General features: G+C 38.8%; 1 protein-coding gene across 1 annotated transcript; it reads right to left on the bottom strand.

Annotated features, from left to right (window-relative positions):
• Nucleotides 1–484: 484 nt before the first annotated feature.
• LOC115413391 (D-aspartate oxidase-like) lies at nt 485–13,097 on the bottom strand. The gene is made up of 5 exons (XM_030126193.1): nt 12,857–13,097; nt 9,338–9,532; nt 8,933–9,041; nt 8,674–8,850; nt 485–1,270 (listed from the first exon to the last, which is right to left on the bottom strand). The coding sequence occupies exons 2-5, from the start codon at nt 9,507–9,509 to the stop codon at nt 712–714; spliced, it is 1,017 nt and encodes a 338-aa protein (XP_029982053.1). The 5' UTR covers nt 9,510–9,532; nt 12,857–13,097; the 3' UTR covers nt 485–711.
• Nucleotides 13,098–13,666: the final 569 nt, after the last annotated feature.

Genomic DNA, 13,666 nt, shown 5'->3' with positions numbered 1-13,666 from the left:
GAAAATATTTACATTTACAAACTATCCTGTAACAATAAAGTGTGAATAACCTGAACAAATATGAACAACCTGAAATGTCTGAAGAAAATTAAGCACAATTTTAAGAGTTTTCTGCCTGTTCCTCAGTGTTCAGTGTCTTTGTAGATCTGATCCATAATGCACATGTAGAAATGATAAGTTGAGGCATAATTTTGTTAAATTTGCACTTATTTTTCTTAAGAAATTTCAGTTTTTTCAGGTTATTCACATCTTTTTTGTTTGGATAGTTTATAAAAGTATTTTCATAATTTAATGGTTTTTTTTCTTTACCCTGAAACAAAGACAAAAATTTGCAGTTGTCATTATTTATAGGTTATTCTGTTATTATTTTACTCATCCGACCCACTGGAGATCAAATCAGGCTGAATGTGGAACCTGAAGGAAAATGAGTGTGAGAGCCCTGATGTAAATGATACAAGACAAAAACAGTCTAGTGTTTTTTTTAATATTTAACACAGGACCAAAAATCAGCCTTTAAACTGGAATGAAACAATGATTTGACGATTACTGTGTTAATTGTTGATATTGACTGATGTGAACATACCATTCCTATCTTGTCCAAAAACAGTGTCCACCCTGTTAAGACAGAGCTGATTTGTGTTAATGGTATAAGAGAGTGCACATTTAACAACAGCAGTGACTGACACTGTCTGAGTAAATGGCAGATGTTCTTCACAGTTTAGCCTGTGGGGGCATTTCATGGAGGCACTGTCTGACCAGCCCCAGAGCATCCAGGGCTGAACCCCAAGCCAAGGTGACCCCCCAGCCCCCGTGACCGTAGTTGTGGACCACGGGGACCTTACGGCCTCGCGGCTGCACCAGCTCCCTCTCCAGTCTCGGGTTCCTCCTGCCCGGTCTTAGCCCCACCCACTTGCTGAGGACTCTGGCCCTGCTGAGTGACGGTTCCAGTCTGCTGCAGCGCTCCAGGATGCTCCTCGTGTCCCCGTCGTCCACCTCCAGGCGCCAGTCGTCCTCCTGCCTCGTGCCGCCTACGGTTACGCCGTGGATCCCCGGGTAGATGTACGTCTTCCCGTCTCCGTCTCTGATGAAGTGCTGCAGCCACGGAGCCTCCACCTTCAGCACCTGACCCCTGACCGGGTAAACCTGGGGGTCATCCGTCAGAGTTCTGGAGCCCAGACCGGAGCAGTTGATGATAAGATCATAGCTGTCACTTAAGTCATGAAGGCTGCTGACTTTCCTCTGCTGCACTTTCCCTCCTGCTTTTCGGAACCTGTAGGAAACAGTTATGAGATAAGACGTCACATGACTTTCTTCTGCGGCTTGAGTCATCAACTGGTTGAGTCGGAATGTTTCTTTCAGTTTGACAGAAGATCAGCTTCTGAACAAACATAACACACACACACACACATTGATCATTTTCTTCAGTTTGATTCAATTAAACAATTATTTGACCAGGTGAAAAAACAGTAAAATGTGAAACAGACATGTCTGAAAATGACAACTTGACTTTTTGTGGTTGTTGTTTCAGTTAGTTCTGGAAAAAAGGACGTGGGCTCAGTCACTGAATGTACAAAGCCTCTTATTCATGTTCCCTGTTAACCTGGAATCAGCGCACTTCCAGACTCCACTCAGTGAACATTTTGAAACCGTTTGTTCCAAAGAAAAGGAGTGAATTAGGACAGAAATCTCCTGATGCCTGGAACCAGCTTCAGTCTGAGCTCCATCTACAAACACTGATTCCTTTGACTTTGATTTTAAATCAGGAATGTTGGTCTGTAAATGTTTTGACTGATTGTATATGTATTTTACTGTTTGTAAATGCTTTTATTATTGTAAAACTGTAATGATGTGACTGTATCTCTGCTGTCTTGACTAGGTCTCCCTTGAAAAAGAGATCCCCCATCTCAGTGGAACCAACCTGGTTAAATAAATAATAAAAAAGAAATAAAAGTAAAAGGATGTATTTTTAAAAAATCTATATAGAAATAACAATCACAACAGTATAAATGTATACACTCCTGATCAAAATCTTAAGACCAGTTGAAAAATTGCATGAATTTACATTTTGCACTGTTGGATCTTAAAAAGGTTCTAAGTAGAGTTTCAAAATGCAAAAAGAAGAAATGGGAGTGAGACAAAAAAAATTTGAGTAAGCAATTTATTGAAAACAACAATTAAACTGAAATAGTCTGTTCATCAGTTGATCAAAAGTTTAAGACCACAGCCTTTAAAAGAAAAAATCTGCACAAAAATGTGGATTCTTTGTCATTTCTGTCAGGTTTTCACACTGTCAGGACCTGATGGAAAAGGCTCAGAAGCTTTCTCTCTTTCACTTTCATGGTCAGATTGTTGAGCTGCATAAACAAGGCCTCTGGCAACGCACCATCGCTGCTGAGGTTGGATGCAGTAAGACAGTCATTTTGAACCCACTGTCTGGAACTGATGTCCATTTTTGTTCACTTCCCTTGCCATCCATCCCCAAATGTTCTCAGTTGGATTTAGATCAGGGGAACATGCAGGATGGTCCACCAGTGACGTCATTCCTCTGTTCTCAGTCCTTTAACAGACATTGGACATTGTGGGCCGCAGCGTTGTCCTGTTTTTAAACCCAGTCCTTCCCACACAGACCAGGGCCCTCAGTCATGACCCCTGACCCCTGACAGTGGGAATACCTGACAGAAAATGACATTGAATCCACATTTTTGCACAGATTTTGGATTTTAAAGGCTGTGGTCTTAAACATTTGATCAACTGATGAACAGACTATTTCAGTTTAATTATTGTTTTCAATAAATTGCTCACTATTTTTTTTTTTGTCTCACTCCCATTTCTTCTTTTTGCATTTTGAAACTCTACTTAGAACCTTCTTAAGATCCAACAGTGCAAAATGTAAATTCTTGCACTTTTTCAACTGGTCTTATAAATTTGATTAGGAGTATATATAAAAATATTTATAGACATAAACAATACCAAAGCAGCCCAATGACATCAACAAACACGAGGTCGGGTCAGTCTTCAACACATTTGGATCCAACTTATGAACTTATACCAGCTGAACATGGAACTAACATCCAACTGAAAGGACTCAGTGATGGTTCCAATGTAGAAGAGTCAACACGTAGACGTTTTCTGCCTTTTTGTCCTCATCTCTTCTGTTGTGTTGATCCTGGTGTCATGTGCGTCACAATAAACGTACGTGTGAAACACAACAGTGGAACCGATGTTTAACAGCAGTGAAATGAAGCTTCAATTCAGATAAACTGAAATCAAATGATTTTTTTTTTAAAAATCAATTCAAGTCGATCAATATTTCAGGTCAGTTTTTAGTCAAATAACAATGAAAAGGCAGCCTAGAACCTAAACTTATCAGAAACCTTTTTAAAATGTCTATTCAGTCTCTAAATGGGACGTAAAGTGACAGATGCAGACCCTAGGGTTAGGTTGTTCTGGGGTCAATTTTACTTCAGCAAAATTAATAATCAAAATGTTTGGCTTTGAACCCACCTTTCAGAGTGTGTGTGGTCTGAATGTGACATGTCATATCGCTGTAAACACATTCTGTATTTCAGACAGTAATATTCAGTATACATGTGGAAACCTTTGCCTTTTTTATAATACTGTATTTGGAAACTATTTGTAGTTTATGTTATGTTCTTAATTGATTTTATTGTTGATATTTCACTTCTACTTATAAAAAAAAACTGTTTCTGCATGAATCTGGTCTTTCTATCGGGTACATGTTGAACTGATTGCTTATATTCAGTTGCAAGAAAAAGTATGTGAACCCTTTGGGATGGCTTACATTTCTGCATAAAATGTGATCTGATCTTCATCTAAGTCACAAGAACAGACAAACAGTTTTCATGTTTGTCTTGAACACAACATATAAACGGTCACAGTTCAGGCTGGATAAAGTACGTGAACCCTTGGATTTAATAAACGGTTGACCCCTCCCCCTTTGGCAGCAATAACCACAACCAAATGTTTCCTGTAGTTGCAGATCAGACCTGTGCAACGGTCAGGAAGAATTTTGGACCATTCCTCTTTACAAAACTGTTTCAGTTCAGCAGGATTGTGTCTGGTGGGACGTCTGGTGTGACTCGCTCTCTTAAAGTCATGCCACAGCATCTCAGTCGGGTTGAGGTGAGGACAGACTGGGCCACTCCAGTCCACTCCAGTGTTGAAGCCATTCTGTTGTTGATTTACATCTGTGCTTTGGGTCGTTGTCCTGTTGCATCACCCATCCTCTGTTGATCTTCAACTGGAGAACAGATTCTTCTGCAAAATGTCTTGATAAACTTGGGAATTCATTTTTCCGTCAATGATAGGCATCTGTCCAGGCCGTGAGGAAGCAAAGCACCCCAAACCATGATGCCCCCGCCCCACACTTCACAGCTGGGATGGGGTTTTGATGTAGGTGTGCGGTGCATTTTTTTACTCCACATATAATGTTGTGTGTTCCTTCCAAACAACTCAACTTTGGTTTCATCTGTCCAGACTATTTTGCCAGTAGTGCCTTGGAACATCCAGGTACTCTTTTGCAAACTTCAAACTTGGTTTCACATACTGCTCATTTTTAATCTTGCACTGTTGTATTTATGCATATTTATTCATTATTTATTATTAGGTTTTACTGTTATTATCAGATTTTATTGCTATTATTTTTAATATAGGATTCATTTTATAGGATTTTTACCATGTACATTGCTGGACCTGAGTACTGATTTAGTTTCATGTACACACTACATGTAATGACAACAAAGCGAACTTTGAACCTTGAGCCTTGAAACGTGCAGCAATGTTTTTTTTTTTTTGGGCAGCAGTGGCTTCCTCTGTGGTGTCCTCCCATGAACTCCATTCTTGTTTAATGTTTTGCATATCGTACATTTGTCAACACAGATGTTAGCATCTTTGTCTGTACTTATAATTTATAATATCTAGTTTACTTAGTCTGTTCATCACTATTCACCCGGTGTCCCTTTACCCACACCCCTCTGGGGGAGGGGCTACTGCAGGCATGTCCAAAGTCCGGCCCGGGGGCCAATCACGGCCCGCGGTCAGATTTTATACGGCCCACAGCTTCAGTTTTATATTGTATTATTTATGGCCCGCTTGGACTGTTGAACCGAGTACATGAATCATAAAAGGTTCAAAATGCAGTTTCTCCTTTCACCTCATGGTGGCAGCACCACTCTAACTCTATCTGGCTCTGTGACCTTACCGTGAACCCTTTTTCGCTAATTTCTAACCACGGCGCCTGTAAATAAAAAAACGAAAGTTGACAGTGAGGGCCGCCGCTTCCAGGAGAGATGGGAATTACAATTTTTTTTCACTTAAAATTGAGGCAATTATGTTTGCCTAATTTGTCAAGAGACTGTTGCCTTGTTTAAGGAATTCAATGTAAAGAGACACGAGCAGACAAAACATGCTAACGCATACGACAAGCTAGCAGGGAGTAAGCGTTCCGAAAAAGTGAAGCAAATTCAAGCTGCTTTAAACTCACAACAGTGACTTTTCATGTGAACCTGGGAGTTCAATGAATTCACCACCAAGGCAGGCTACCAAGTTGCCAGGTTAGTTGCCTATAACTGCTGGTGTTATGTACTTATAGATGTGACACAAAATATTACTTTCTGAATGTTTTTTTCAAAGAGTAAGAATCATATGTTTTAATCTTAAACGTTAACAGACTTTACATTACTGAGTAATATATGAGTAATGATTACTCATATAAGTCATGTTTAAAATGAATGTGGGGTTAAGATTTTTATCAACTTCGATGTTTAAGATACGCTGTACAGTTTGTTCTATGTTATCTGACTCCAGATGTGAAAGGAAGGCAGAATTGTTTTTTTTTTTTTTTTCTATTTGTTCACACCTGAGTGGCTTAGATTTGGTTACATTGCCATTTAAAAAAACAATATTGTGACAATGAAAATAAAATTGTTGTAGAACAGCGCATTTATATGTAATTTTTACTGTTTAAAAAATGTCTGAAGGGACCACTGGCCCCTGGCAATGTCCACATTATCAGATCTGGCCCTCTGGACAAAAAGTTTGGACACCCCTGGGCTACTGTTTCAGTTGTAGCCACCTGGGGCCCAATGACGACAGGATCTGAGATCACTCATCTGTGTCCTGTCCTCACCTGTGACCCCGGACCTCCTCCCCCACCCTCACCTGTCTGGATGGACCTCCTCACCTGTCTCATCTGACTAGATCACAGGTGTCAAACATGCGGCCCGGGGGCCAAAAGCGGCCTGCCAAAGGGTCCAATCTGGCCCGTGGCATGATTTTATGGAGTGCAAAAATTACACTGAAGATATTAACAGTCAAAGGTGTTGAACTGGTTTTAGCCCAATGTGATCTAAAGTAAAATAACAGTCTAATAACACTTACAATAAAATGTGACCAACCTGAAAATTAAGTATAATTTTAACAATATTCTGTCTGTTACTAAATGTTTTGTGGATTTGTAGATTCGATTTGTAAGTTGCGTTAATAAATTGATACATAATATTGTAGACATTCTTATTTTAGTTACACACTCCAAACTTCAAAATTTCAACAATATTATGTTTGTGTAACATTGTGTGTAATGCACATGTACAAGTGATAAGTTGATGCATAACACTGTTAAAATGTAGCCTATTTTTCTTAAGAAATTAAATTTTTTTTCTGATTATTCACATCTTTTTTGTGAAAAGATAGTTTGTAAATGTAAATATTTTCATAATTTAATGTTTTTTATCGCACAAAAAATGAAGAGAAAAACTTGGAGTTGTCATTATTTCTAGGTTTTTATGCTATTATTTTAGTGGTCTGGCCCGCTTGAGATCGAATTAGGTTGAATGTGGCCCCTGAACTAAAATGAGTTTGACACCCCTGGACTAGATGGACCCCCTCATGTACCCCCACCCTACTGCATCTTTACAGACTGGAACTACATCTGCAAATAGAAGTCCATCAGTCCTGGTGCATCTACAGCAGGGGTCACTAGTCCTGGTTCTCAAGATCCACTATCCTGCATGTTTTAGATGCATCCCTCTTCCAACACACCTGATTCAAATGATAATCCTATCATCAAACTCTGCAGAAGCCTGATAACGACCATCAGGTGTGTTGGAAGAGGGACACATCTAAAACATGCAGGATAGTGGTTCTCCAAGACCAGGGTTGGTGACCCCTGGTCTACAGCCTGTCCATCCATGGGAGTGGATCTCTCCTTCACCATGGTTCTCCCCGAGGTTTCTCTTTTCCCACTGGGTTTTTGGAGTTTTATTCTTTGCTGAGAAGGAGGGTCTAAGGACGGGGATGCCCAGGACATTACCGTACTTTCCGGACTACAAGCCGCTACTTTTTTCTCACGTTTTGAACCGTGCGGATTATCCAACGATGCAGCTCGAGTATAGATTTTTACGGGCTAACGGCCTCCAGCAGGGGGCGCTCTAGCAGGAAGCACAAAAGCGAGACAGACAGGTGGAAGAGGTGATGTAAAGAGAAGTTTTAAGCTTAACTATTAACAATCATTTTGCACAAACCCTCATCACGGAAAACACACGAAAAAATGCATATGATGCAGCTTTTAAGGTAAAACCAATCGATGTGTCTGTAAAGAAGGAAATAGAGCTGCAGCACAGAAGTGACAATGAGAGAGACAACGGGAGAGACGTAGAAGGTGTGTGACGGAGCCTTTCTGAGGCTGTTCAACTCTGACACTGAAGAAGACGACTGCAGTGGTTTCAATGAGCAGAAGGAAGATGAAGATACAGATCAATGACTTTTCTGGGTTTTTGAACCAGCCATGATCCTGCCATGTTACAGGCACTGTTTGGAAAAAAGCAGTTAAGGTATGGAAATAAATATTAAATAATCTTTCTGTTTGCCATCTTTCTGTGTAAATATCTCATGTTACAATGTGGACACCTGCAGCTTATAGTCAGGTGCGCTCTATAGCCCGGAAAGTACGGTAATCTATTTCCTTCATCTACTGTTTATTTGACTGTTGTTTAGTTTCATATCCAAATAATTCTGTAAAGTCCTGTGAGGCAACCTTGTTGTGATACAGGGCTCTACAAATAAAACTGAATTGACTTAGATGAAGATCAGATCACATATAATGATCAATTTATGCAGAAATGTACGTCATTCCAAAGAGTTTACATACTTTTTTGTGCAACTGCAGATATCTAAAAATCCAATCACATGGCTCCAGCTCAATGCACATGCACGCACATCCTGGTCAAGATCTGTTGAAGTTCAGAATTGGGGTGAAAAGTGATTGGACTGACTTTGAATGTGGCATGGTTGACGGTGTCAGACAGACTGGTGTATTTCAGAAACTGCTCATCAACTGTAATTTTCATGTATAAGCAACTCAAATATTCAAAGGTTACAACCAACAAGAAGAGTAATTATTAGACCAATTTGTAATTCCATCTTGTTGCAGATGGGCTACAGCAGCAGCGTAAAATCCCACTGGCCACTTTATTGGGTACACACAGTACTAGCAAAGTGCGATAGGTGAGGAAGTTGCATCCCTAAAATTAAATCTCATGACCTTTCCAACAGCTTTGACAATTTTACAGTCCCAAGAAATATGATTTTTACATTTCCATGACTTCCAGGCTTATCATGAGTGTGGGAACCCTGAATAACAATGCCTTTCCTTACCTCTTCTCAAGCCAGGGCAGATAGCTGGAGCATTCACATTTGACCGTGGTGAAGGCTTGGCCAAATTTATAACCTGGGAACCGTTCCAGTTCACGGTCAGTCATTAACCGAAAACCAATCACCAGATCTGACCAGTAGGGCTTCGGATCTGCTGGAACATCTTTAAAAATTTGATATCTGGAAGAAAAAAAAGGCTGGAATAAACCTTAGCTAGCAGAACATCAGCTTCTTTTACTGGCTGCTGTGTTTGTATTGTTACCCAGAGCTCATCATGACTCCAGCTTCTGGTGACTGTTGGGACTGAGCGATGGCCCTCAGGTGATCAAAGCTGTCCTTGAACCAGCGTCTTTGTCTTTCCACTGAAATATCTGAGAGAAACACGCAGAAAATAAGTCATTTTTCCTACATGCAAAACAGAAAAGGTGATTTAGTTCATGCATTTTGGATTTAAAAGCCTGAAAAACTGAAACCCCACAAAATCTCATGCATTAAAACTGTATCTTTGTCCTAATTGAATCTCTTGAACAGTAAAACTTGTCTCTTTTCCATTACATAACTGATGCATTATGGAGTTTTTACATTTAATACACTTCAACACTGGGACATTTTGAGAGGGTGATGCAGCTTTTTTTGTTGTTGGTTTTTTTTTGTGTGTGTTTCATACCCGGAAACTGTGCAGCGAACAGGATCCCTGCAGCTCCATCACTTGTGGTGTCCGGACTGAACTTCTCAGCAAGCACAGTGACGGAGCAGAAAGGGAGGGCCTCGGCAACGCAGACGGCCGTGGAGAAGCCAATCACCCCCGCTCCCACCACTACCACCCTGACAGTCTTCATTCTGGACTGAACTGTGGCTCAATCTGGAGACACAGTGTCAACAAGACAAGCAGTATGAATGACACTTAAATTACAACAAAAAACTACAACTGATCTCAAAGTTCAAAGTTCAAAGATCAGAATAGTTCCAATTGGTCCAAGGACTGTTACACAAGAGAGAGAGTGTGTAAAGGTGAAGCTACACAACAAAGAACCACTATCAGGACATTATAAGATACACAAGGGCGAGGTCTAGGGCTTCACAGATGGACCACCCGCTACTTTTTGATTCATAACTTTTGAACCAGACAAGTTTGAGACAATATTCCACATAATTGCAAAGGTCTAAATGTCATCTTAAACATACTCAAAGGGCAAAATTTAGTTTCAAATATTTTTAAATGAAAATATTAACAACTACTGCGTTACAGATGGACAAAAAATGTACGTCTATTTTTTGCAAGAATTCCAAAGTTCTCCAAAGTGAAGTTCCTCTGACATTTTCATCCTCAAATGTATTCAATGTATACCTTAAACCCTCTATTTTACAACTGAATAACTGGTTAGAGGAAACAAATATGTTATCATACCTAAATAGGAAGAGTTTTGACAAATGTCAGCATCACAGATGGACAACAAAAGGAAATATCAAATTTAGATTTTTTATTTCAATTATCAATATCATATATATATATATATATATATATATATATATATATATATATACACATACATGTGTGTGTGTATAATTTTTTTTTTTACAATATTTTATCATTATATTCAAATCTATTTTGCAAAGATATATGCATTTATTCATTTTAAACACTGTGCTTAGAAAATGACATAAATAATATAATAGTCAAATATCAATATATTTGGAATAAATTTTGTTTATTTATGAGAGCTTATAAAATGAACCCAGAATGATGGCACAAAACTTTGTCACTTTCCAAACATTCACACTACGAAAAGTCCTCAATTTATTTATTTTTTTTCACAATTTTTTTTTTCATTTCAAAATACATTTTTCTGAAATTACCCACCCAAAAATATAAGTTTGGTGTAGATTATTGTAATTAAGTTTTTTTGACCAGATGTTAACCTTCCCTTGACTTCACCCACAAAGTCTATGTTCACACTGCAGGCACACTGCTACTACAGCTGCTATTCTGTATAGTCCAAACATGGGAAACACATCCGAATAATTCTGAGAGCTAAAGGGAGAACATTCCAAATGTCTACCAACAAGAGATTTTTAAAGGATAATTCTAAGGATAATTTGGTGCTGGAAAAGCCACTGGAACAATTTTGAAAATAAAAAAGACATCATATCTGAAAGTAACTCTTTGACTTCATAATAAACTGGAAAACCATTGAACTGAGATAGTTAAAGTAATAAATACCACCATATATAAAGTCTGAATGTCGAACTCAAAGGAATCATTCATTAAATATGAAACTGAACCTCTCTGTTAAACTATTTGTAGAACATACTGTAAATATTGTAACTTGTAAGAGTGAAATTGTTTTTTTTTTCTTTCAATGACAGAGTGAAGTAAAACAGGAAAACATTGGTTTTACAATGTACACAAAATCAACTCTCGAGACACAATATACTGCGATTGGGATTATTATCATGATATCTATATTATAAAAAGGGAAGTGGGCTCTGTGTGTCTCGGGCATCACACTAAATCCGTACAGAGCTGACTGCTGCAGTTTGCATTCTTCTGTATATTTGGTCTAGGAACAGACTAACGAAAACAGCAAGTTGATCGGACCAATATTATGAGAGATATTAGTAACTTTGGAATACAACAGCCTTTCAATCGTGTCCCAGAATCATTGAAGTTGGTTACCTAGCAACAGGTAAACAACAGGGCCATGTTGCCATGGTGTCAAATTTCCTGTGCAGAAACAGACATGCCAGCTGAGAGGTTATTCAACTGAACATGTCAGTGGAATTTACCAAGAAAGGAAAGAAAGGAAAGGAATGAAGATATCCTCACGGATCATTGCGCTAGTAATATTAGCTATATGATCAGATCTGAGCACTAAATGTGGATTGAGAGTATGGCTGACAGTGTGAACACAGCCAAAATGATTAAGTAAACTGTCAGAAAAATAAAAAGCACATTTAAGCAGCAGAAAAAGTGGTTTGCTGTGGGCAAAGGATTATTTACCATTTAATGTTGTAGCGAGGCAAATCAAGACCTAATAATGAATGGTATACGTGTTTTTCCAAAAATTAACAGTATAACATTGCTAATTATTTTCACGACAAACAAAATACAATGAAAGCATGAAAAGTTACAGTGTGCAGCTATGGGGTAAGGAAGCTGTCAAAATACGTGTGTGCAAAAGACAGATATGTGTGCATATTAGTCTGTAGTTGTGCAAAAATAAATTTAGTTGTGCAAAAAATGTATATTCGTAAACTCTTGAATGAGTTCAATCATACATAAAATGTATTGTGTGTATTTTATTAGAATAGGAAAAAATTTGACATCAAGAATTCCAAACCTGAAATGCAACTTTATTATTGCACTTCACGAATCATGAAAATGAATTCACCAACGTGACTCTACTGTCAAAAATCCATCACCACTTCACAGACATTGTTTATAAAGCAGAGGATCCATGGATTCACAGACTGACCATGAGTTCAGGTTCCAGATCAGGTCCAGATCAGACAGGATCACTGTCCAAGATGGACGACGAAGTCAGAGAACAAAACCAGGTCCAATCCAACCATTAGTCCATAGTTCTGACCACAGAGAAGGAACCTGAACTCATGGTCAGTCTGTGAATCCATGGATCCTCTGCTCCAGAAATAATGTCAGTGAAGTGGGGACAGATTTTGGACAGTAGAGTCACGCTGGTGAATTCGTATTCGTGATGGAGAAAGTGCAGCCGTAAAGTTGTGTTTCCTGTTAGTAATTCTTGATGTCAAAACTTATTCATCCATATTCTGATAAAATACACACAATACATTTTATGTACATCTGAACTCATTTAAGGGTTTACAAATACTTACTTTTTGCACAACTATAGACTAATATGCACACATTAATCTTATGCACATGAATATTTTGACACCAACCTAACCCCATATGCAGCCATGTGGTGGTGGTGGGGGGGCTACAAGCATAACACTGCAGAGAATACAAATTAAACAACTCAATTCACATTCACATTCCACCAGCAACCAGTCAGTCCAAAACCTAAACATGTTCCAGTGATCCTCATACATGTGGTCATGCGCAGCTGGGGGGTTTGTCTGTGTGAGAACTGGATTATTTCCACTGAACTGTTGATCCCACAGTTTACGGCAGTGAACCTAACCCTTGCAGAAGTCATTCACTTACCTTTATTGAAAATGACCTGCTTCTGTTTTCCTGTCCCTCAGACGTTTCCCTCTTACACTTGTTTCAAGTGCAGCTTGTGAGGAAATTCTCCTTTGCAATAATTAACGAAAGCACAATAAAAGATGTGTGCGTCTGCGCACATCATTTATCCAGTCTGTTAGAAAGTGTCCATAAAAAGCCCTTCCCGTCCAGTGAACGTAAACAGCTGATAAACGGATCACACCGCAGCCTGTGTGAGCAGACCCACAGAGCGGCGGTGCGTGGATCTCGTCACAACACTTCCGTTGTCCCGCGAGAACAGAGTGCTACATTCGGGTCCTCAGTGCGGCCTGGTGCAAACTGGACCTTCAGTAACAATGAACCAGAAACAATTTTGCACTTATTTATGACTGCACACCTCTAACATGTTTTGGAGAGAACTGGAGGAAGTTATTTTTAACAAAATCTAAACATATATCTCAATATCTCCAAGGGGAATGATTTAAATGCTCTAATAAATCTGTAATTTTCTTAATTAATCTAATCATACTGATGGGCAAATATCATTTTCATTAAGCAAAGTTCTCCAGATCCCTCCCTAACATCGACATATTCATTAAAGAATTAAAAACGTATTATAAAACAGTAGCCTGAGCAAAAAATCGAAAATGTGAACGTACCCTCGAACTGTTCGATAATTTGCTTTTTGTTTATAGGTTACCTGATAACTTCTGTTTATTCTATTGCACCTTTTAGTATTGTTATGCTTAATGTTTGTATCAATACTTGAATATATATGTGATGCTTATTTCTGTTAATTGTTGCATCTGT

The sequence above is a fragment of the Sphaeramia orbicularis genome, chromosome 22, assembly GCF_902148855.1.
Source record: "Sphaeramia orbicularis chromosome 22, fSphaOr1.1, whole genome shotgun sequence".
Lineage (NCBI taxonomy): Eukaryota > Metazoa > Chordata > Actinopteri > Kurtiformes > Apogonidae > Sphaeramia > Sphaeramia orbicularis.
The sequence above is the reverse complement of the archived record's forward strand: the minus strand, read 5'-3'. Positions and strand labels throughout refer to the sequence as shown.

Excerpts from the sequence above, each read along its gene's own strand:
- LOC115413391 (XM_030126193.1), bottom strand. The coding sequence starts at position 9,509 with ATGAAGACTGTCAGGGTGGTAGTGGTGGGAGCGGGGGTGATTGGCTTC. Across the intron at positions 9,042-9,337 it reads GTTCGCTGCACAGTTTCCGG|ATATTTCAGTGGAAAGACAA; the intron begins GTATGAAACACA and ends TGTTTCTCTCAG. Across the intron at positions 1,271-8,673 it reads CTGCCCTGGCTTGAGAAGAG|GTTCCGAAAAGCAGGAGGGA; the intron begins GTAAGGAAAGGC and ends TGTTTCCTACAG.